This window comes from Sphaerodactylus townsendi, linkage group LG06 (genome assembly GCF_021028975.2).
Source record: "Sphaerodactylus townsendi isolate TG3544 linkage group LG06, MPM_Stown_v2.3, whole genome shotgun sequence".
Classification (NCBI taxonomy): Eukaryota; Metazoa; Chordata; class Lepidosauria; order Squamata; family Sphaerodactylidae; genus Sphaerodactylus; species Sphaerodactylus townsendi.
This window is the reverse complement of record NC_059430.1, coordinates 88992911-89019211: the sequence shown is the minus strand read 5'-3', so window position 1 is coordinate 89019211 and position 26301 is coordinate 88992911. Positions and strand designations below refer to the sequence as shown.

Genomic DNA, 26301 nt, shown 5'->3' with positions numbered 1-26301 from the left:
GCATTTTTTAAAACATAGAAATCGTATATGATGCAACAAGTTATTAAAATATACTGTTCAATGTTTATACAAACAGATAGTCACAAGTAAAACAGACAAAGTGGTTTGATTGTTGCCAAATATTATTTAAACCTATACAACAAACATAAATAAAGCTGCTCAAACTACAAAATACTGTATTGGTATAGTCATAGTTTTGCTTGTTACCAGGTAAATCAGTACATTTATGAACTGATTTTTTAACCTAACTCAGGACCAGGATTAGAATGCATAAATAAAAACACAAACATATTCATGGTCTTTTTAAAAGGTTCTCTCTTTCATTTGGTTAATGTAAAAACAAAGGAAAACAATGAACAAAGAAAACAGTTATGTAAATTTTTAGAATAAGCCACAGTCTTTCAGGTTGTTCTTTATGATGACATCAGTGACAGCATCAAAGACAAACTGTACATTTTTTGTATCTGTGGCACATGTGAAATGAGTATAAATTTCCTTTGTATCTTTTCTCTTGTTCAAGTCTTCAAATTGACACTGGATGTACGCAGCTGCTTCTTCATATGTATTTGATCCTGAGGAAAGATAAATATACAAAGCTTCAGTTAAATAATTACCCATCAAAGTGAATACATTAAAGCTGCAACTGAGAAAAGATTAGTTTCTCTTCCACCATTCAGGATTTGAAGGTTTGTTAAAGCTGACTTCAGGAACATCAAATACACATTAAGGAATACTGAGTTGTTAACGGGTATGCTTTCAATTGTTCTATTACAGGTGTATGTGAGACAACCAAAACCACATGATTTTAGGAACTTATTTTTAATACTTCCTTTTAACATTATGGAATTAAAATTTACTAAGGACAGAGAGAACAATGTGATTAACAGTTCTTTACATAATTCGCCCCCCCCCCATAGTTACTAGTTAATCTATACATTCAAAGTGACTAACACATAAAATAACCTCAAATAAGCTAGTGACACACTCTAACATATGATCTCTTAGAAAACAAAAATCTCTGAAGAAAATTACTTTAAATCTGTGGTACTCACTTAATGACTTGTGAAGAGTCACATTCACAATTGCCATCAACTGAAGAGCCACATCTATCCGCGGCAAAAACCCTACACTGCAGGGAGGTTTGTACTTTACCCATTCTGGCAACTGTTTCAAGGTTAGAACCACAAGCTCCAACAGGCAAGGGCCTTCGCCCTTTTCCTGAAACATGGGTATGTGCTACATTGGGGAACAGTGCTCAGAAGGGCTATAAGTGGCATGATGACAAGCCATATGTGGATCACAAGGCACTGAATACCACAGCTTTAAACCCTCTGAAATGAGCATATTGATTCTTTGAGTTTTGAAATAGACCAAAAAAGACGCAATGGCATGAAGAATGCACAAGGCATTCAAAATGTCAAATCTGTGTGAGCATTCTTTTGACCATAAAGCAAAACTCCAGTTATACAGCTGTGTACAGAATATAAACAAGAATTCACTACTGAAGATTTTAGCAGATTTTATTTATACCAAATCATAGCTGTGCTTTAGTTTTACTTATGTACAGTGGTATCAAATGTACAAGCCACACATTCAACAGAAATATTATGGATCTACTACAAATTCTCCTTTTGTATCATCTTTTTACATAGTGATCAACAAACCTATTATCCAGTAAACATACTTCATGCAGAATTACTAGGCAATAGAGATGTAAAATGTCTGGAAATTTCAAAACCATGGAGGAAAAAAACAGAATTTTAAAGAAAAATTTTAAATACATGCAATATTTGCTATCCTATCAAACCTAAACTACTTTTAACAGAAAATGAATCATTTATAATTTACTTAGTATAAATAATGACAATTTTTGACATGTTTATAGAATTTAAGAAGTATAAATACCTTTGTTTTTTACAGGCAAAACTGCAAATATGCACCCTAGGCTACCTTAGGATAATAGTATCTGCAAAGCTCAAAGTAGTTCCACTTACATGTTCTCTTCTTCCTTCTGTAGCTACTGCTAGAGACAGCTCAGTTCTTAATGAAACTTTAAGATTTTCCCCCCGAGGCTTTGATGCAGTTTCTGCCCTACCTCCTTCTGTTCCTCTTTCCCCCTCCAAGAAAGGCAGGGCAATAAGCTGTTTGATACCCAATATGTAGGTGAATGTGTCATAGTGGTTTGAAGACAAGGTAAAAAGGTCATCCACAAAAGGAGATTCTGGTCATAAGGGCTACAGAAGGCATTAAAGCCCTGCATGCTAACCTCATCAAGATCAGGTTTTCTTCTACTAGGTGCAGAAATACATCTTGCATTTAAGAGCTGGAAATGTCTACAGCTCACCCACCTTGTATTTAAAAGCATAAAACATTTCATAGGAGTTGTCAACACTGCTCCAAAATTCAATTTTTTATATTAAAAAATTGAATCAGCCTCAGCGGGAAAAGGCCCCCCCCCCCCCAATTTTTCTGTTTTTTTCTCCTGGTTTTTTACATCTGTATTGGCAAAGCATCTATTGGCAAAGCACCCAATCACTCCGCATGAATGAGCATCCCCTACAACACACAACCATTTTAGTGCAAGAAAAGACTGCACTAGACAAGCTATCTTTCAAGGAAAACCTATTGTTGATCTTCTCAAGAGAAATCCTTTACTCAGCTTCAACAATGTTCCTTGGCACAGTTTGTCTCTAGAACCATTAGTAAAGATGAAAACCTGCTTCTGGCTTTTGACCTCTCATGAATAAAGATCAAGACTAACAAAAGCCAAACTATATTCATTCACATATTATATAGACACAACAGCTTTTTCTATAGCCCTTTCTCCTTAAGAAATTTCAAATCAAGAATTTTTTTTGCTTCTTTTTATTGCTTAAAAAATTAAATACCTGAATATTCTGGGTAACAAATTGTGAGCGGACTCCTTTTGATTTTTTCTTCAAAGAGATCCTTCTTATTTAAGAAGAGGATAATAGATGTGTCTGTAAACCATTTATTGTTGCAGATGCTGTCAAACAATTTCATGCTCTCGTGCATCCTATTCTGCAATGGAAAGAAATTACCATATATCACAGAGTCTATCTTTAATATCCCCTAATGATATAGTCAAGGTTGTAAATCACTACCTGGCAGCTGTGGTTAAATGGCTAAGAATGAACAAATTGAAACTAAATCGTGGAAAGACATAAGTAATTCTGGTTAGGAAAACTTGAACATATTATGCTCCCCCATTCAATGAGGTCCATCTGACTCTTGCCAATTTAGGTAAGAGCCTTGGGGTTATACTGAACCCAAAGCTATTGTGGGAGAAGCAAGTTAAAGCAGTTGCAAAAAAGAAGTTCTTCCAGTTCAGCCTAGCTTATGGCTATTACTTCAACACAGCTGATCTGGCCCCCTGGATCCATGCCATGGTGACATAACACGCCAAACATTATTCCCTCTTCAGAATGACTGTGGAAATTTTATCCAGTGCAGAATGCTGCAGCTTGGCTATTATCATTCTACAGTCACTCTACAGTCCATTCTACAGTCACTCTAGTTGTTGTCCATCAGCTACTAGACTCAATTTTAAATACTGGCTATTATACACAAAGTTCTTCATGGCCTTGAACTGTCATATTTGCAGAGCCACCTATCCCCCTCCATTTACTTATTTGAACAAGGCCTTATACAGGAGCCAATCTGTAAATGGGCAAACAATCAAAACTGCCAGTACACATGCCTTCTCTGTCAGGGTCTGCACACTGAAGGATCCCACTCTCCAGGCTTTCTACAAACTATGCAAAACTGAATTATTCAGGAGGGCTTTTCTATGCAGGCAATAGGACAGCACTGTATAAATGTTTCACAAAGTTACCTGGACAAATTATTATGAAATATGTTCTATATCGCTATGCATAGTTTGCTATAAGTTGGATCCTATGAAGTAATTTTGGATCATTTGTGTGTCATGTTAACACTTCAATTGTTTTTAGATTTCTGGTTGGTTCTACAACCCAAATCCTACTTCATAGCTTACTGAATATCCCATCCTGTTGATTGTACTGACTCACTTTTTGCAATCTGCCTTGATCCCAGTGAGAAAAGAACTTGCTTGCAGCTTTGCATACCAAAAATCAGGAAATCCAAATTATTTTATGAATGTCAATGGACAGAATTCTCTCTTCATGATTGAACGCTTTCAGGCAGAAACCAAATGGTCAAACAGGAGATTCTATATTTCAGACAATGAGTCTTAAACCTATGCAGAATTATCTCAACGACAACTGATTCCACTGATTTAACTCTGCACAGGATTATACTACCAATCACGCACATAATTCTCAAACTGCTTGAACTTTGAATGAATGGGTTTTGGTTAAGTTGAAAGGGTAATAGAACTTATGATCACTGGAGACAGGTCTGTAAAGGGGAGTGGAAGGGAAGCATAAGGAAGTCCTTTCACTGGTTAGTTAATTTTTTAAAATTTATTTTATTAGGTTTACACCCTGCCTTTCTCTGGCACAAGCTGGGCTCAGAGCAGCTAACAGTAAACATAATATACAAAAGTCAACAAATTAAGGAACAAACTACACACACAAATTTTTTTTTAAAATCCCTCAAAATTTAAATTAGCTAAAATGGTGCCATGATTATTCCATCATTATTCCAATAATAATAGGGGGACTAATTCTAGCACTCCTTCCTCCAGCTCTTGTTTACACTTAGAACTAGAACTAAGATGGGAAAAGTACGGATAATGGCCAGAATCCCAATAAGTCAATTAATCCAAATAAGTCTGTTAATAATCCAAACAAGTCTATTAATGCATACAAAATAGACTTTGGCAAATTGAAACAAAAGCAACCATGAATACGCAGCTTTCAATAAAAGGATCTGACTGCACTATCCAGTATGGGATGTGCCTTTAACAGTATAATCCTAAGCACAGTTACCCCCTACTAAATCCATTGAAGTAAATAGGGTTGGAAGGATGCAACTTTGCTTAGGACTACACCATTACTGAACCAAAAAAATGTCTTCTCAAAAAACGATGGATTGTAGATGAGATCTTGGTTTTCTTGCTTATAGCTAGAATTGGTAGTTAGAGAGGCTTTTTGCTTTCAAAAATTGATTTACTTGCCATTTCCTCATCTTCAGCAAGCACCAAGTCATAATCACTAAGTGCCACACAAAAAATTATGGCTGTAACTCCCTCAAAGCAATGAATCCATTTCTTCCGTTCTGAGCGTTGGCCTCCAACATCAAACATCCTGTCAAGCAGAAAAAAATATGTTAGTGATTGATTTTAAGAATATATCCTTCCCAAATCAAGCATTCTAATAAACAGTTTGAAAACAGAGGCTAACAATGTTCAAGACAGTTTACACTCTGCTTCAAACTGTTGGTATAATGAATGTATAAGCAAAATTTAACCACACAACTTTTAAGAAACAGATTTCTTTGCTTAGTGAAGCAGGCTTCAACCTGTGAATACTGCCACTGCTTTAGTATTTTCTTCTGTTCAAAGGAAAGGAGCAATTCAGTTCCATGCCATAACTTTGTAATGTGCTCTGCCACTGTAATGCTAAACATTACAGAGCTTTATTAGCAATATTTGTTTAACATACTTCTAACCTAACTTGGCTGCTCATAAAAATATTAAAACAGCAATATAACCAATACAAACATGAAGTCCATAAAGCCATCATGAGATAAAACTTTGTTTTATGTCTTTTAGACAAATCAGTCTTCCAAAGTTGCTTAAAGGAATTTAACAAATGAATTTGCTTCATTCACTTTCACAGCTATTTATTTATTTACTAGTTCAATTTTCTAGACCCCCACCCCACCCCCAAAGGGCTCTGGGCAGTTTACAAATGCTAAAACACTTTAAAACATCAATAAATAGAACAAATTAAAATAATAATAATACAATATCCATACAATAATCTATTCTAAATGTGTCAAAGGGTGGAAATAGGGCCTTAGGGATGGGATTATCAAATTCATTATGTTTTCCTTTATCAAAGGCCCTTTCCACACGAGCGGAATATGGCGGCCTGGGGCGGCAAAAACGCCGTCCCCAGACCGCCATTTGCACAGGGGGCGCAGCTGCTGCGCAGCCGCACCGCCCTCGTGCCGCCCGACAGGCGCGAAGCCGGCGTTTCCAAACCACGCTTCCCCAGCGTGGTTTTTCGGAAACGCCGGCTTGGAGCCGCTGCCGTGCGAATGGCAGCGGCTTCCAAGCGCCTCTCCCCCCCACCGGGCGACTCACCAGTCCCACGGCCCTCCGGAGTGACTCACCCTGGAGCGGCCGCGCAGGGGGCATGTCCCCCCGCCTCGGCGACGCGCTGGAGGGCCGCGGGACTGGTGAGTCGCTCTGATGATGGTGCAGCTCTGCGCCATTGTCCCAGGCGGTTCTGGGACCGTCCATGCGGACAGTCCCAGCGTCGTCGGGTAGGCGTGGGTTACGCCGACCCGACCCCTTCCGCCTCTGTGTGGAAGGGGCCAAAGACACAGCTGAAATGTGGTAGATATGTAATAAATACCCTGACCATTAGAGGCATCCAAAAATAGCAAATTTCTTTTTTTATTTCTTTCTCACAGAACTCACGACATAAATTCTCACACATAACATGAAGTAACCCACGACTGAGGAAATATGAGTCTGCAGTGGTAGCTATGAAGTTAGTCTGAAAATGGAACACTGTCCCTTTTGGCTTCTCCACAGGCTTTAAAAACCCTGTGTTTTGATGATGGCATTTTCCAGTGGTGGCTAGGAAAGTATCTTCATATACAGAATTGGCAATTCCCATTTTCTCAAGAGAAACAATTCAGATTTTCTAATCAAAAATATACACAAAATACAGGTCATGTTTAAAAATGCTTAACTCACTTAAAATGGAGGTCTTTGAAAGTAAAGTGGGTTTCCACTATTCCTGTAGTTTTCACTCGAGTCCTGAGAACGTCCTGCTGCGTTGGGATGTAGCTTGTTTGAGCTATCCTGTCCAGGTCATTCAAGTAACTGAAAATAACAAATATTAAGTACAAATTAAAAAGTATGAAAACATGCAATTATACTATTAGCATACAAGTAATTTTGATAAATGCATGCCCAGTAAGGACCAACACTATGCCACAGATATGTATTTCTGAGAAAAGAGATTTAGAAATGGATAGTAAACAACTATTATGCATCAACAAACACACCATTCACTCATTTCAAAATAAGAAGACAGCCAAGGAGCAGGCTATAATGTCAACTACTATAAAATCCAATGCCCACTCCTCAGCAAGCCCAACTAAAACCAGTAGCAGCTGCTTCGCAGTATTTACTTAGTATCTTGCCTTTATTTAGATTAGGCTGTAAAAATAAGAAATAAGGCAGTTCTAAATTTGGTAGGATTTACACAACCTAAACGCAGGCTTCCAGCCAAGACTGTTTCCTCACAGGTGCTTCACTCCACATTCCATTCCTTACAGCAGCATGGTTTTTGAAAACATCCACATGTTGTTCTCTTTGCATCCTGCTTCTGAACCTCTCCTTTCCCTCATGGGCCTTTCAAACTTGATAAGACAGTTTTGGAAAGATCACAATAACAAATGAACACTGTATGGTTGGAAATGTGTGTATTTTTGCAGGTCCTACCTACATGAGGGTCATTTTTCTTGCCTCTGCCCATATAGTTATTTCCACCAACACACAAGTGCACACACATTTCCCCAAAAATGGTAATTGATAGCTCACTATAACATTAGAATGTTATAACAATCGAGTGTAATATTGTAGGCTACACATTCCTCCTTATTTCATAACTCAGAATCATAAGAGTTGAGGCCATCAAGTCCAATCCCCTGCAATGCAGGAACACACAATCAAAGCACTCCTGACAGATGGTCATCCATTCAGCCTCTCTTTAAAAACCCCCAAAGAAGGAGACTCCACCACATTCTGAGGTAGTGCTTTCCACTGTCGAACAGCCCTTACTGTCAGGAAGTGTTTCCTGATGTTTAGGTGGAATCTTGTTTCCTTCACCTTGAACCCATTACTCCTGATCCAAGTCTCTGGAGAAGCAGAAAACAGCTTGCTCTCTCACCAATATGACATCCCTTCAAATAGCTAAACATGGCTATCATGTCACCTTTTAACCTTTTCTTCACCAAACAAAACATACCCAGCTCCCTAAGTCTCTGCTTCGAGTGTAATAGTTAGTATGCTGGGCTAGAATCTGGGAAACCCAGGTTTGAATCTCGACTCTGCCATGAAAGCTCACTGTATGACCTCTGGCTCATCCCACACCCTCAGCCTAACCGAACTCACAGTGTTATTGTGAGGTTAAATAAGGAGAAGAGAATGATGTAGGAATCTTTCAGTCTCCTCTGGAGAAAAAGATAAGGTATAAGTGAAGTAAATAAATAGATGCAATTGAAAGGAAGGAAGGAAGGAAGGAAGGAAGGAAGGAAGGAAGGAAGGAAGGAAGGAAGGAAGGAAGGAAGGAAGGAAGGAAGGAAGGAAGGAAGGAAGGAAGGAAGGAAGGAAGGAAGGAAGGAAGGAAGGAAGGAAGGAAGGAAGGAAGGAAGGAAGGAAGAACAAGGGCATTGGGGCAATTGATTATTACAAAGTTTTAACTAATGGTTTATCAATTCTTGTTTGTTCTTGCGTTCTCCAGTCTCTTCTCGTCCTCTCTCACTCAACTGCTGTTCTTTTGTCTCTAAAATTAAACTACTTGTGTTCCTTTTTTCACCTGACATTCACTCAATATAAAATCACTGTTTACAAAGACAGACATAATCATTAATTTGCCTGAACAATATGTAGCTACCAATCTTAAACCTCCTACATTTGCAAAACAGATTAGAAAACAGTTTAGAAGTATTTCTTAATAAGATGTAGCTGGCAATAACTAATTTAATCAAATAATATGAAATTATTATTTGAATAATTCACAAAGAATGCACTCAAAGGTTCATAATAGCATCAGCATTAATTACAGTGGAATACAGGTGCAATGGTGAGATGTTATCCAATCTGTAAATGTCTTTTCTTTTTTAGTTAAAAATAGAATCCATCCTGGATGGGGCCATTTGGATCAGAACTGGGTTTTTTACTACTGACAGGAAAGAAATGAGGGTGATCTCTCTTTGTAAATGACACATGCAAAATGTCAACACTTCCTGCCTCTACAGTGATCCAATTCCTCCACTGCATCAGCTGCTTTTAATGGACCTTCAGTTTCTTTCTTTCATTTATCCCTTGCCTTTCTCTCCAAAGGAGGATCCAAAGAAGCTTAGATCACTCATCCTGTCTCCATTTTATTCTTAATAACCCTCTGGTGTAGGCCAGACTGAGAGAAGGGACTGTACCAAGGTCATCCAATGAGATTTCATGGTGAAGTGGGGATTCAAATTGGAATCTTTCAGGTCCCTGTCTGACAATCTAAAAACACTACATTACTCACTGACCCTTGTCAAACCTTCAATACCTCACTTTTCTTTTAACTCAAAACTACTTGTATGTATGAATCAACATAATGTAACCTTTCCTCTGCCTTAGATTGGGTGCAAAATATTTGATACAAACATTAATTTAATGCACTGTTGTCTATGAAATTAAACTGACAATTCTTCATACAGCAACAGGAGCATAAGGATTTTTCAATTACTGTATACATTCAAAATTCCAGATTATTTGTATTTAGATAAAAATAAAAGTCCATTCACTGCAGACTAATCAATTGTTCTATATTTCAACTTTCTAACAAAATAATTTCTCTTTGTACAGGAACTAAAATAATTTACAACTAAGATAACTCCGTTTTAGATAACTCCGTTTTATTTCTTCATCTGGAAATACTAGATAGACTTTTTGAATGAGATCACCTTCTTAGTTTGCTTGAACCTTCCTTGCTGCATGGTTTATTATAGTACTCTGATAAGTCTGGCAAGGAGTTGGTTACCCCCATAAAACTATCAATAAAGGCTTAACTGTTGTGTTATGCTTACTATGCTGCAGAGTCGTTGAGCTGATATTCTCTGGATCTGTTAAAACACAGTTGAACACCACAGTCTTTCCACAATCTCTTGATAACACCAGCAAGTTCTGCTGTCATAAAACCTTCCTCTGCCGATCCAGCTAGAACAAAGAGTTGTCTGGCATCATCCTATTTTAAAAATGTGTAATTAACAAAATACATAGTTATTCTAAGTTTTCACATTCTGTGGCAATGGATAATAGAGCTGTTTACTTTGCAACATGCAAGAAGTCAAATAATTTTGGAACAACACATGCCAAGTTAAACAGACTTGAACTCCTGTACTGGAGACTGAGTTTACCTATCAAGATGGCAGTTCACCACAAATTTTGATAAGGTATGCTTGCTAGCACAGACCAATGCACACATATTTTAAGATGCGACTACTTGTTCTTTCTAGGTTTATTTTATACACTGGTTCTTTCAGGTAGGTAAGGCTTTGCCAGTAAGGGTCATTATTGCATGTTCTGAACACATTCAAGTCAAAAAGGTTTTTTTCTTGTTTAGTGGCTTTCATCAGACATTATGCCTTCTTTGCAACCTCCAACAAAGAGGAATTTCCTTGGGCTGTCACTTCTCCTATTATTACTGCAGCAGAAGTGGTCTGCTGAACTAGAATTCCAACATTTATTGTAATGCAATTTCTGCTCTAAGAGGTATTTCGCTCTGAGATGTGTTTTTTTAGGGTCAGGGGGAGATCCTGCACTGACAAACATCAGAATTTCCACTTCAGTTTTCACTTCTCTCTGTGCTGGTGGGAGCAAACACAAGGCTATTCCCATGAGGAAAAATGATGTCTGAACAAGAAAACTGTGTATGTGCATTTGCACTGTTGCTAGCCAATCATATCTATGAAACAGTATACATAAAGCACAAATATTTAGTCTTCTGTCAAAAATACTATCCTAATGAGAATTCTAGACCCACTAATTTGGTAGCTCTGCACAACAAATTCCCGTGGTAGCTATTGGAGCTGTGTTTAGAATAGGGCAAGAGGTAAAGTTTCTCTGCCTTTTAGATTTTTTCCCCCCCTTAAACACAACAAATAATTTTTAGTCTTTTTAAAAGGCCTTCCCCTTCAGGATTTTCAGATGTGTTTCCTTGCTGACCAACCAGGAATCAATTTACAAAAGCAGTGAAAAGAGTTCTAACATCGGGGTGCTGTGTGGTTTCTGGGCTGTATGGCCGTGTTCTAGCAGCATTCTCTCCTGACATTTCGCCTGCATCTGTGGCTGGCATCTTCAGAGGATCTGATGGTGAAGATGCCAGCCTCTGAAGATGCCAGCCACAGATGCAGGCGAAACGTCAGGAGAGAATGCTAAATACCGACCACATACAGCTCAATACACAACACCTATCCCGGCCATGAAAGCCTTCGACAGTTCTAACATCACTGGTACTTAAAGAGAAACTTCATGAATTCTGGTTCATGAGTTTTAGAACTTTGTGCATCATTTAAGATAAAAATCAAAGTATGAAATTGTATCAATACTTACAGCCCTAGCAGAGTCCCCAAAGTCTATCTTTAATCGCCCCATTGCTCTAATGATAGCAATAATAGATTGGATTGTATTACTGTAGACAACAGCTTTGTACTGTTTACATTCTTCTTCTGAATATCCAGCTTCATGGATAATCCTAAACAAGAAAAAACACATATAGCCTTCGGTTTAACTGGTGATTATGTGTTAACTTGCTGTTATCCCCCTCAAATCATACTTACTTCATCTGCTTGACAATCGTGCTTTTTCCAGACTCACCAGCTCCTAGGAAAAACACACAAAAACATTAGCAGAAAGCCTGGTATTTGCTTTCATGCTAAAATTGTATGTTCAATGGCAACAATTTTCAAACATTTTTTCTTCACACAAGTCTTGGTGAGCAACATATTAAAAAAAAAGATTCTGTAAACCCGCCCCCCTGCAAACACAGATATAAGTTGAGAAGGATGCAAAATGGTCCCAGTTCATCAACCCCATGTGTATATCCTAGAATACAATGCAATGCACAGGAAGGGCACCTGAGAGTATGGATTACATGCTAGTATATTAAAAAAGAAATAACAGGATTGGCAAAGCCTACTGAGTCTCTGAATCATATATGATAATCTTCACAAATTTTGAGAGCCTAAAAGCATATACAGACTTGGGATTTTTTGCATGTGATAATATTGTATTTTATACATACATAGTCCAAACTGCGGACTTCCCTTGCCCCCAAAGGCCTGGCTGCCACCATGATAGAAACAAAATGCCCACTTTCCCAAGAGCATTTACAGGAATTCCATTATTACTACTAGGATATGAAAAGCTCATAGTTGGATAATCTATGGCAGGTAGGCAGTGGCATATCCACAGAAAATGGAGCCCAGGGCAAAAACTGATTTTGCCACACATACCCATGGGCAGCTGCCCTCCCACACCTTCTCACATTCCCCCCTTTAACTTCCCTGTCCTCCCTTGGTGTGCATGCCACCTCATCCAGCCTATTAGTGCCTCACCCCCTTCTTATTCTGCAGGCCCAGCCCATCTCCGCAATGGCCCGCTTCTGCCCGACCCCACCCATGGCCCCGGTCAGGCGTGGGGACCGTCTTCGGGCCTGCTGGCTTGCCCGGGGCTGTCAGGCTCTTGTGGTTTGCTCAGCTCGAGATAGGTTGCTGGGTAGCTAGGGTGAGTCTGAGGCGGGGTCATCTCAGGACTCCAGTACAGGAGGAGGAGGGGTATGGCTAAATGGCTGCCACCCAGGGACATTTGACCCGCTATGTCCCCCAGGTGGCATGGCCCTGCAAGTAGGCTGAGAAGGAGGTGGCATGTCATACTTGTAAGTAAATGTGGAGATGGAGGGAAAGTGAATTCTTAGTAACGGCATCCCATGTAGACGACTTCTGCATCCCATTGGCTGCCACTGCCAAGGACAGAGTAGTGATAGATAACTATTGGTTTGATTCAATGTGGTCTGATTTCTGTTTTCAACTTATGGCCCTTGTCTGCAAACACCACAAAACTACTAATATTTTCTCTATGTGCACATTTGGAAGCGTCCTCAGTTGTTACAAAAACATGTGGAAATTAACAGAGAAACTGTTCAGTAGTAGTGGTGATGTTTCAGTAGACTAAAATAATGGATCTTTCATTAAAGGGTTTAACACTCCATTCTTAGATCTCATGTCACTAGACTACTGAACAAAATAGTTCAAATATTCTCCTAATCGGATTCAAGAAGTCATTATTAACCTCCACTATCCCCTCCAAAGCAGTATTTATCAAACATAATTAAATTACCTGGAAGATTGGCTTTGAGACCAGTGCACTATATGAAAATTCTGCATATTGGAATTTTTAGCAATGTTCAGTAAAATTTGGACATCTTTAGGCACTTTAGTTCCAGTAGTTCCCAGGAAGGTTCTAAGGAAGCACTTGATGATTCAGTAACGTGAAAGAGGACTGCCCTTAACTGAAGGCAGAACTGAGACAAGAGCTGTCACCTGTCTACAGAGAATGTTAGCCCTAGGGCCTGGTAGAATTCTTAGTAAGAAGGAAAGATGGGGACATCCATCTCAAGTGGGGTGATGAACTTCCTTCAGCACCATCTAACTAAAGTCCTCAAGGTACAGTTATACCGTAGATCAGGGGTAGGGAACCTGCGGCTCTCCAGATGTTCAGGAACTACAATTCCCATCAGCCCCTACCAGCATGGCCAATTGGCCATGCTGACAGAGGCTGATGGGAATTGTAGTTCCTGAACATCTGGAGAGCCGCAGGTTCCCTACCCCTGCCGTAGATCCTTTCTGTTGATGGTCATCTGCTTGCCAGCATAGTCTTCACTAATTGCTCAGAGAACCTTAGATTTAGTAACCCTTGCTATTCAATCTCCAAGGAAAATGCCTCTTTGTTGTTCTTACTGGATTTATCTGCAGCCTGAGTTACAGTATCATACCATCTTGTTGAGAGGTTGAAGGCAGAATTTAGGTATCAGGAGATGCACACTGAACTGGTTCAAATCATTCCTTAAGGATCAGACTCAAAAGGGTTGCTACTGGAAACCAGTTATAAATGAAGTTCCACATGGTGCAGTTCTATCCCTCATGCTTTTCAATCTCCATGTAATGCCCTTAGGTCAAAAAATTAATAGCTTTGTGATTGAGTTGTCATCAATGTGCAGATTATATGAAGCTCTATATCTCGTTATCCAAGTCTCCTGGTGATGTGGTAGAGGTTCTAAAATCGCTGCCTGGTTGTTGTGGTAAACTGGCTAAGAGTAAGCAAACTGAAGCTAAACTCTGAAACAACAGTAGCAATGTTGGTTGGATAGGCAGAAATTTTGAAGAAATTGTGCTTCCCACTTTTCCCAGAGTTCAGTTCACCCTTGCTGAATTAGTTAAGAGCTTTAAATTTATATTGGCCCCAGTGTTATTGCTGGAGAAGCAAGTTAATGCAGCTGCAAAAAAGCTTTCTCCCACCTCAGCCTAGTCTGTAGGATGGCCCCTAAAGCTGATACAGAGACTATGGTAATGCACTGCATACTGGTCTTCCCTCAAAAACAATTCACTTACCGGGCTCAATTTAAAGTACTGGCTATTACATATAAAACCCTTCATGGCTTTGGGCCTTCATATTTGCAAGACCATTTCTTCCCCCATGAAGGCTTCCCCCATGAAGGCCACATCACAATGCTTATCTGAGGTTTTCTGTAGGTGCCAACCTGCAAATGGGCAAAATCAATATCTGCCTGTACGTATGCCTTCTCCACTATGTAATTTGTGTACCATTTAATGCATCATGTTAAGACTTGTGTTTGCTTCAGTTCTATTTTTAGATTTCTGATTGGTTCTACAGCCCTAATCCTTTCATATTGTTTATTGAATACCCCATCCTGTTGATTGTATTGACTCACTCTGTATAATCCACATTAAGTCCAACAGGGAAAGGTGGACAATAAATGTCAATAAAATAAATAAATACATTTCCAGCAGTAAAAAACTTATCAATCTAATGTTGACCTTTTAAAAAAAGTGTTAATAAACATTATGTAAAGATTAGTTATATTTGCTAATATAATAATGTTATATAGTCTTTTCTGCATGACTCTTGAAACATTTGGATTTTTCCTTTAGCTGAAAAATAAAACAGAAACTAGAAACAGCAGCTATTTAAAAACTGCAGCAGTCATTCCTGCAGTAGAGGAAGTAACCCATAATCGTGTTAGTTTTTAAATGTATACGGCAAGTGCCTACATAACTGTGGCTTTCTGTTCACTGTGGTTAATAAATCAAAAACCAGTCTCTTTGCATGTCTCTCAATGACAGTTACAGTACGTAGATTGTCAGCAGAAGCAATATCCAGAACTTCTATGTAACAAGAACCTAAAACCACGTTTTGAAGTGGAAAATGATAGTGAGTTGAAAAGATTGTATAGTATATAAACACATGTGTTTTCTGAAACATGATCAAAAATGAAAAGCCTACAAACAGTACCACAAGCATGACAATTAGTGCATTAAATAGCATAAAACAGCTATTGTCACAATGTTTTTCAAACACATTCCCAGTTGTCTTCATTTTGCCCTGTTCTGAAACAGAAATATTTGTCCCCTTGCAGAACTTCTTATCCCTTGCATAAGTGGTCTGGCAACTTATGTAGCTTTTTTTGCTACATTGCAGCACAAAACTAAGCAAAGCTACACTCTTCTAAGGTCACTGACATCAACAGATTTAAAGAGCCTAACTCTGCTTAGGACTGAACTTTTAATTTATCTTCATTTCCAAATATCTACTTTAAAATGCAGCACTATATAGAGTTACTTCAGTTTAAGTCTGTTGATAGAATTCAAGGACAGTCATATGAGTTTGGCTCAGGTGGGACCATTGTATTTTACAGCCCAATTCAGAGAGGGCACTGACAGAGCTTGGGGGGAGCAATGTAGCCTCACACCAGAATGCCTGCTTCATCCACAGTGTAAGTGGCACAGGGAGCAAATGCACTGGTGTCTGGTCACCCCTCAGCTTTGCAGCACAGAGTAATGGATGCCAGCGCAGGGGGGACAGGCCAGGGAGTTTCCAGGGGTGGAGCAGATGTAGTCTGCTTCCACCTGGGTGTGGGGCTGGGAACATGTTACCTGAACCCTGTGGAGGGCTTGCTGGAAAGCCCTCTGGAGGGGCAGCCTGGCAGTTATCCCATCCCTGGCTGCCTCAGGCTTTGGATGGGGTCACCCATCACCTACTCATTTCCATAGAATGTCATCAATAAAGTTCTGACAGACTTCAGATCTAATACTCCTTTACAATCATGTACATTCACAAGCAATATAACCAAAATCAACACATATTACTAAAAAAACAACTGACTTGACCGAACAAGCGTGATTTAACTATGCTTGTACTGGGGGTGGGGGGGAACAGCTCAGTGTTGAGCATCTGCTATGCATGCAGAAGGTCTTGATTCAATTCCCAGAATCTCCATTTGAGAATCATATGGTAGGTGATGTGAAAGAACTCCACCTGAGACCCGGGAGGGCTACAACCAGTTAGAGTAGAGAAGTTTAGAGATAGGATGGCCCAGAAAGAAAAAAAAAAACAACAGAAAAGGTTCAGGGAAAAATTATTTCCCCCTTTCCCCATCCTGGACTTTTTTCAAGTTTTTAATGGAAAAATTGGAAATTTGGGGGAATACCAAAAAAGCCTCCTCTGAAAGATTTTCTCTGTTAGAATTAGCTATATGCTTTTTAAGACAAGTTGTGCAGGCTGTAGACACATACAGCTCTTAAATCCATGATGCATTTCTATATCTAGAAGTATACTTAATCTTCACAAGGGGAGCACTCAGGACTTTCATTGCTGTTTTAACAGTCACATGCCTTCAGTTGTCCTTTTGACTCAATATGGTTACCCTTTTCACCTCCAGCTCAGATCACTGTGATACATTTACCCATACACTGGGCAAAAAGTAGCTTATTGTCCTACCTTGCAGGAGGGAAAATAATGATCAGAAGGACATGGGGCAGAAAGTGCACCAAAGGCTCAGAGGAAAACTGAAAGTTTCTTTAAGAACTGAATTCTGTTTAACCAGATAGCAAAAAATTAAGATTCACTGGTTAACACAGAATGCATCCGCTTGCAGCTTTCTCTCAAGTATTAGGTATATTTGCAAATTTGCTGAATTTTTTAAAACTAAGGCCGCGTCAAGCTCCTTGCGGCCGTGGAGGCATATGCCTTCCCATGCCTCGCAGAATTCACCGGGCTGGAGGTATGGAGGTCGCTCGCGATGGAAGCATGCGGGCTGACCTCAGACAATGACAGACTGACGGCAGGCGGCTCCTGCAGACGCCCGCCTCGGGCTTCCCTTCACGTCCCACTCATCCGTGTCCCGTGCGATTGCGGCGCTGCTGGTCGTCACAGCTAACCATAGCCTCGACCTCCAGAGGTCGGAGGACAGCGTGGTGAAACCACGGCAACCAACAGGTCTGTATCGGCGGGACACGGTGAGTCGAATCTGAAGAAACAGCTGCTTGTTCCCGGCCCGGTGCTATTGCGCGCAGCTGCCGCCCGGGCTGCGGCTTTCGTTGAAGGAAACAACCCCTGAAGGGTTGTTTTCAGAAGCGACTGGCGACGCCTCTGGGGAGGGGAAGTGGAGTCAGATTAGCTCGCTGCGCCGTTGCAGCAGCGCCGCCTGTCTGAAATAGCTCCTGGGGACGGCATTTATCCCGTCCCAGGAAACCGATAATGAAGGCACGTCGCGGCGAAAGCGGCCTAAACGACATTCATAACTTTTCAATTCCTCTATAAATGTCAAATATAAAGCAATTTTTATATATAAGTTTCATAGAACAGTATTTGTTTGCTTCCACGCACCAAAATCTACCTTTTTTCTCCTGTGGTTTCAAAATTTCTTGAAATTTTATGCGTCTCTAAACAATACTCATTTGATTGATCAAGGACTTGTTCAATATAAAACAGTATAATCTGCTAGTTTCATACGTCTTGTTCAATATAATTTGAATTTATCCTACTCTTACCTGTAAATCTAGTTTTAGCGATTTCAGAAGACTGGAAAGAGGAATATGATATTGGGGTATGTAGTAGAGAAAAGTTGAAGGGGAGAGAAATTCCCGCAGAAATTGCAGCAGTGGAGTTTCTAACTCCTTTTTAAGTAGTTCTTAAGAACTTCAGAAATTAAGATTAGGGGTAAAACATACTGCCATGTTTAGCATTACACATTTACGAGTTAAGAGGAGGTAAATGGATTTGTTTGACTATGTTAAGGAATACTTTCAAGTTGTTTTGCAACGTTGTATACCAGTGATGGCGAACCTTTTCAAGACCGAGTGCCCAAACTGCAACCCAAAATCCACTTATTTATTGCAAAGTGCCAACACGGCAATTCAACCTGAATCTACGGAAAGTTTTAGGTTAGAAAAAAGCGGTTGGCTCGAGGTGGTCGCTGTTACTCAGGAGTAAGCTTGGTGGTGGTAGTTGGTGGCTTTGCTTTGAAGCAATCTGCGTGCAACTCTTCCTAACGGGTGAATCAATGAATTCCCTAGGAGGGGTTCTACATTCAAAAGCAAAGCCCCAAGAACCAAGCCACCTGCCAGATGAAAGATCACCACTTTAGTTCTTTCAACTTCGCATGAAAATCAGTGGGGTTTAACAGCGTTCAACAGGCTGGGTTGCTCTACTGCTTCGCCTCAAAACCCAGGGTCTTAGGGTTCAATGCTAATGGTCGAGCCCAGCAGCCCCAGGCGCCAGCCCTAGATGTGCAGGGGCAGGCACTCTGTTTGCGCATGCCCACAGAGAGGGCTCTGAGTGCCACCTCTGGCACCCGTGCCATAGGTCCACCATTACTGTTGTATATTATTTGAGCTCCACTGTAATGTAAATTGGTATAAACTCTAACTATAGATTAGTGTTGAGATTGTATTTAATAGTTTATGTTTGCATTAGCAGAAGTGCGTACTAAAGTTTTTCTTTACAAAAAATAGGATTCTTTAACTGATCATGTATGTTTGCTCATCTTGCTTTTGATTAAAGCAGAAACATGGATGGCATGGTGTTTTGTGTAAGGTATTTAGTGCGATGTTTTAAATATTTAAAGGAATGGAGAGAAAATGAACAAATCAAAGGTTTAACGAGATAAAGTTACAACTGCGTGGTAGGTTGAACCCACAGAAAAGTAGTACCCACACTGTAATAGTTAGATTGTGTGTCTTTATATACATCAGAGAGCATTCATTATTTTCAAATCCAATAGGTGTATTAATAAATTAATACTGGAAATTAATGAAGATAACACATTCAGAAATTCTCCTATTTTTTTGGGGGGGGGGCCACACTTGAATACAGAGTAATGCAAATTTAAGCCAATTAATGTCATTAGGTTAGTTACACCTGACTTGGATTGTACGCTTGGATGTTATGGTATGTGAATCCAAAGGAATTTTTTTCCAGAATGCAAGGAATCAAACATTATTCACTGAGGCTACTGTAATACCAACAAACAAACCAAACAACATAAAAGTACAGTTTGAATGTGATTCTGACCTAATGTTCTACAAGTATGTCTACCATTATAAAACATAAACAATTATAAAACTAATATGGAAAAATGTTTATACCCTGTCCTATCCATAGTACAGAGACATGTAGTATCAGATTTCAAAAATTTAATTTTAATGAAATATTTTACACTTAAATCCAATGAAAAGGTTTAAAAGTACATCCCTCTGCTGTTTTACTTAAAGCAAGCCCAAACAGTAAAAGCTCACAGTACTCTGATGAATGCTCAACACCTGACGCTTAGAGGAAGAGGGGAAATCCAATGATATGATCATTCAAAAGTATAGACATATTGAATCATTCTTAAACTGTGACCTATAGTTGTATGAAAAGAGAAAAATTCAGAAAACCTTTCAAACAGTACAAAACACAAAATTAAAGTTCCGCCCTGTTTAGTATTAAGATAGTTGCATCTGCAATAAGGGGATAACAACCCTGACATAATCAGAGGGAGGCAGTCTATGGAATAGTGATAAGGTACATGATTTGTATGCAGAGTGACCCAGGCATAACCCCTGGCACTTCCAAAGTATGGAATATCAGAAATTGAGAAATATCTTTCTCTGTGTGCAGTGTTATTTTAAGGATTATAAAAGTGTATTTAACCCTCTAAATTGCTATAGAACTGCTCATTATTGTAAAGATTGTCTAATCCAATATGTTTGAATAAGTAGTGAAGTCACACTTGAAAAACTTATGCTAGAGTAAATGTTCATCTTTACAGACGTCTTACACAAAAAAGATGTTAATCTCTAAAAGTGCCACTGGACTCCCATTTTATTTTAATTATCATCCCTTATTAAGCCTTAGAAAAATAACGGTAAAATATGCAAAATAAAATAAATAACAGAATAAGATTCTGTTAAATGTTGCTTAATTGGAAGTTTGGCCAAGAGTTTAATTATTGATTTTAGTTTTATTGTTGAATGGATTGTATTAGATTTTAATTGCCTTTGAAACACTTCCGGAACTAGATGGTACGGTATACTGTCTCACAGAAAGATGACAATGCAATCCTGCGTTCTTCAGTGGAAGTCACAACAGTTTCTGCCTTTAAAAAAAAGTTCAGATTCTCTAGAAGCATTAGGGAATCTTATTTAAGCGCTGCCTTCGTCAAAACCTTTATCCTCTCTCCTGTTAACACAGAAGTTTGATAAAAGTGCATTTCTTTTGCCTGGGATGGCTATCAGCAACACCTTTGTTTCTGTAAAGTTGTGCCCACTGGTAACAAAATGGGGGGGGGGGGGCTTTGCAAAAATGAAGGTGTTGCTGATAGCCATCCAGGGCACTTTTATCAAAGTTCTATGTTCAGCAAAGTTCTATGATAACAAAGGTTCTAACAAAACAGCACTTAAATAAGATTATCTAATGCTTCTAGAGAATCAGAAAAGGGATGGGCAGGCACTAGGACCCTGTGGAACATTTTTCAAAAGGAAAGTCCTGGAAGACTCCCATGGACGGAGTTGGGGTTGGGAGGGTAAAGTCACCATACTGGTTGTTTCAACTGTGGAACTTAATTTATTGTTTTATGGGTTTTATTGTATTATATTTAATAATGTTGTACACTGCCCTGAGCCTTCTGGGGAGCGGGGTCTAAAAATAAAATAAAATAAATAAGATGTCGCAAATTAATTTACACATCTTCTGGAATCTTTCTCTGAGACAGAGGCCCTTTTCGCATGGCCCATGCCGGTGCATCCCCGGCCCCACAGGCCCAGCAGTTGGCAGCATGGTCTCTGCACAGGCTGCACCGCTCCTGGTGCCTTTTTACCTCCTGCTGGCAGTTGTGCGATCTTCTCCCCTACAACAGCATTTTTACCAGCCCCAAGCCAGTCTAAATGGACTATGTGGAACAGGCCAGTGTATAGCATGTAAGCTGAATATTGTCTGTAAAATTTCAAACTTTATAATTATTACCTAGAGTATCAACTGCTGAATAAGATTGTTTTTGGTTGGCCAGGAGAGGAGCATCCAGAGGAATTTGGCTTACTCAGTTATACTGTGCAATTACCAGTTCACAAGTAGAGAAAGAGAAATGTTTTCAATCCAAGCATTTAAATTGTTCAGCTTTAAAGATAAGATACGTAGTTAACACCGTTAAAAGAAAAACAAGCTACAGAACAGAGCAATAAGTGATAAGTTATAGCAGTCCATGGATAACAGTCTCAACTACTCAAAGTAACACTTCAAACATGCACATGCCTGTGGACTACAGAAAACAAATACAAGCAAAATTTTCTAATTCATTTTAAAGCAGAAGACCAAGGTATAGCTGTTCCATTGAGGTAGACAAAACAACTCCCAAAACAAAATTTATTTTATGAAATATTTTTTCAAAAGATATAAACAAGTCTGGGAAGAAAAACAATATTCTGCCCATCTCTGCCTAGCAAACCTACCCCCACTGGAATTATAAGTCTGAATAAACCTGCTTAAACCTGAATACTTTAAATGAATTCAACTCTCCAAGGCCTGATGAACTACATCCCAGGGTATTAAAAGAACTGGCAGAAGTAATCTCAGAACCACTTACTATAATTTTTGAGAACTCCTGGAGAACAGAAATCCCAGTGGACTGGAGGAGAGCAAATGTTGTCCCCATCTCCAAAAAGGGAGCAAATTAGGAGGGGTGGCTAATACCCTGGAGGACAGGGACAGGATTCACAATGATCTGGACAGATTAGAGAGTTGGGCTAAAACTAACAAAATGAATTTCAACAGAGGTAAATGTAAGATTCTACACTAAGGCAGAAAAAATGAAATACACAGATATCGGATGGATGACACCTGGCTTGACAACAGTACATGTGAAAGGGATCTAGGAGTCTTAGTAGACCACAAACTGAACATGAGTCAGCAATATGATGCAACAGCCAAGAAAGTAAATGGATTTCTGGGATGCATCAATAGGAGTATAGTGTCTCTAGATCAAGGGACGTAACAGTAGCTCTCTACACTGAATTGGTCAGACCTCACCTGGAATACTGTGTTCAATTCAGAGCACCGCAATTCAAAAATGATACTGACAAGCTGGAACAGGTCCAGAGGAGGGCGACCAAAATGGTAAAAGATCTGGAATTCCTGCCCTATGAGGAGAGACTTAGGGAGCCGGGTGTTTAGTTTGGCAAAGAGAAGGTTAAGGGATGACATGCTAGCCATGTTTAGATATTTGAAAAGACATCATGTTGGTGAGAGAACAAGCTTGTTTTCTGCTGCTCCAGAGACTAGGACCAGGAATGATGGGTTCAAGGTGAAGGAAAAGAGATTCCATCTAAACATTAGGAGGAACTTCCTGACAGTTACAACTGTTCAACAGTGGAATACACATCCACTGAGTGCAGTGGAGTCTCCTCCTTTGGAGGTTTTTAAACAGAGGCTGGATGGTCATCTGTCAGGGGTGTTTTGATTGTCTGTTCCTGCACAGCAGGGGGTTGGACTTCATGGCCCTTGGGGTCTCTTCCAACTCTTTGATTCTATGATTCCATGACATGAAGCCTGCTGGGTGACCTCAGGCTAGTCACAGTTCTCTTTGAACTCTCTCAGCCCCACCTACCTCACAAGGTTCCTGCTGTGGGAAGGGAAAGGGAAGGTGATTGTTAGCCACTTTGGGACTCCTTAACGGAGCCCTCCGGGGATGGGGCGGTATAAAAATCCAATCAATCAATCAATCAATCAATCAATCAATCAATCAATCAATCAATCAATCAATCAATCAATCAATCAATCAATCAATCAATAGAGAAAGGGGAGGTATAAAAATGAACTCTTCTTCTAAAGTGTTTTATTATAAAATTGGGCAGGAATAATCAATAATGGAGCAGTGAACAAGGAAAACAATTAAGCTGTAAGTCAAACTAAGCACATTTACAAGCACTGGTTCAAGATCCAGATGTTACGCATAAGACTAAAGTCCACAAAAAGGTTTTTGGTAAACGTAGCCCACACAAAATCACTAAGTGTCTCAAAGTCAAACGTAATTGAGACACACAGGGCAAAACTAGAATCAAGGATCTTCCCTGTATGCTTAATGACTCACGTTGGCAGGATTCTAGTTAACCAATCAAATGTGCAGTAAGTATGTATAGTGAATGGTGTAACCAAACCAATGAGGTATGTTGCTAATCATGTGATTCAACCAATCAGATGAATTTGCTGATTAGATTAAATGCCCTGTAGCTGCTTCAGGTCCAACTAAACAAGCACTTTCTCCATCACAGGAGCTCAGGTGTTATTATATACGCTCCTAGATTCTTGTGGCCTTGAAAGTGTTAAGCCTAATAGTATGATCAGCAACTCCCTTATTGAAACTACAAGCACCTTGACCTTAGTTTTGAGAGAAACAAACTTCCATCAAACCATTGTTTGGTTTAGCCTAGAAACTGCTTAAAGGAACCAATTTCTTGACAGTTACCTTGATAGCGACTTATTAGTCCATCTGTAGACAGTTGGTACTACAATTATATTATCAACAGAAAAAAATCAAGATAGAGTCTTAAAAACACCAAAACCAAAAGAAACACTGCACTGTCATCAACTGATACTGTCAGAATATGCTGTGAAAACTGAGAGAACAAACAATGCTTATTCTGAACTAAATAGCTATGTTCATATTGGTCACATCTGATGGTTAGCACTGATTTCTACTAAAGACTATCTGCACTGGAAAACAATCATGCATGAGGTGATCCTAAAAAGCCTATCAACAGATATATATGCAATAAAGTACAACTCCTTTATTTAGTGCTACAGCAGTCAAATGGTCTTGCATATCACCTTTCTTCCCAACAGGATCCAAAAGCAGTTTACATCATTCTCCACTCCTCCATTTTATCCTCAAACCCTGTGAGGTAAGTTTGACTGGGAGAGAGAGAGACTGACCAATGCTCATGCAGCAAGCCTTGATAGCACAGTGGAGATTCAAATGGAGTCTCCTAGACCCTAGTCCAACAATCTGCCACACAGCACTATGAAGTGGACCCCACCCCCCAAATAAAGTATATAAAAGTAATCAAGGCGGGGAAAAAGTTAGGACCTTTCAGATTATATGCCACAAAGTCATTTTAACAATACAGGAAATGTTTGCTAATTTTCCAGATGTCACATCATTTGCAATGATTACACTACAGCTTCAAATCCCATACAACATGTATGGGGTTGTATTTAAATGAAAACCTGCCAATCCCAATCATCTGACATTTCTTATCCTACTCTTACGCATCCATCTTTTTAAGTTACAGCCTGATCCTACACAAATTCCAGCCCTATTCCTCGACAGTAAGTCCCATTGAGCTCAACAGGGCATGCATCCAACTATGCATGCACATGACTGCAGCCTTCACATCTCCGGTATTTCACCTATGCAGCTGTGCAGTTATGGTTCTGCCTAAGCAATACTTAGAGCCAACAGGACAGAAACAGCATAGTGCATGTGAACATTTGCACAGACAATAGGGGCCCAACCACAAAATGCCGCAGCATGGGGTACAATGTCTGAAAAAGCTGTGTCCCCCCTCAAATGCCTTTATGCCCACACAGTTCTAACAAATCAGATGCTTTTTACACCAGCATCATCTCTATCAAGGGGGGTTAAAAGGGGGAGAGCAGTTTCTCCCAGCACTTTTCCTTTACGGGGAAGTGAGTCATATGCCACCCAATTATTAGTGGCCATGGGAAGATAGACCCCTTAGGATGGAAGTTATTCCACAGAAGCCTACAAAAGCAATGAGCCCGTGGGTGTGGCTCATTCAAATGCTGCTCATGCGGCAGAGGAAAGAAACAAATGATTTAAATCGTAAGAGTGCCATGAAGCAATGGGGAAGAAATGGGGGGAGGGCAGGCAGGCGGGCAGGGAAGCAGGACAAGAAACAGAGAATCTGAGAAAGGTTCTCTTCTACTCCTCACCCAAAAGCAGCAGCTTGACTTCCCGGGCTGCCTTCTCGCCATCCTCCCGCAGATTCCTGTCGATCATTTTGCTCCTCTCCACCGCCGCCTTGTCTTCGGCGCTCAGCGTGCAGCCCATCTTGGCGGGGGGGAGAGGATGTCGTCAGGTGGGTGAAGAGCAAACGGGCTGGTTTTTAAATTAAAAGCTCTACCAAATATCAAACTCAAAAAAAAAAAAGAAGAAGAAGAAGAAGGGGCGTGTAAAGTGTCTCCTTATCGGTTTGGGAGTACAGAGGCAACAAGAAAGGTGTACTCCCTCCTCACACACAGTGAGGCAGCCGCCCCCTCACAATAAAAGTCCCCCAATCAGCCAGGTCCCCCACTGCCCCCTTCCCCTTTATCTTCAGCGCCTTCACGCCAAGAATCTGTGCCTCAGTTTCCTCTCTTTTCCTGCCATCCAAAAAAAGCTCCGCAGACGCCGCCTCCTCTTCTCCTACCCAAACAGCAGCGCCTCCGCTCGGGCACGCGCGTCCAACCGACACCTCTTTGCACGAGCTGCGAGAAAGAGGGGCGCGCGCGCGTTCTCCTGCCTTCTCGCCCTGGAGACTGAAGAGCAGCAGTTTCTGAAGGGGTGGGGGGATGGATGGGAGAGCGCATGCGTCAAACAAACAAACAAAAATAGGCAGGGAAACTGCTTTTAATATTTTAGACGCTAACGGTCAGTGAGGGAGGAGTATGGAGAAGAACCCGGATGGAACTTCGAAACGGCAGTTTCCTCGAACTCTAATTGTTTTCCCCCTATGTGGTCTCTGTTATGTTGCGCCTCCTTCGCTTACCGCAACCTATGCTCGCGTGACCTC

The 26301-nt window shown here is 40.1% G+C and overlaps 1 protein-coding gene across 1 annotated transcript; it reads right to left on the bottom strand.

Moving 5' to 3' along the window:
• Positions 1-297: 297 nt before the first annotated feature.
• Positions 298-25598, bottom strand: GNAI1 (G protein subunit alpha i1). Its single transcript, XM_048500420.1, has 8 exons — positions 25463-25598; positions 11737-11779; positions 11510-11651; positions 9985-10142; positions 6878-7006; positions 5123-5252; positions 2889-3042; positions 298-572 (listed from the first exon to the last, which is right to left on the bottom strand). Exons 1-8 carry the CDS (start codon positions 25578-25580, stop codon positions 382-384), a joined length of 1065 nt encoding a protein of 354 aa, XP_048356377.1. The 5' UTR covers positions 25581-25598; the 3' UTR covers positions 298-381.
• Positions 25599-26301: the final 703 nt, after the last annotated feature.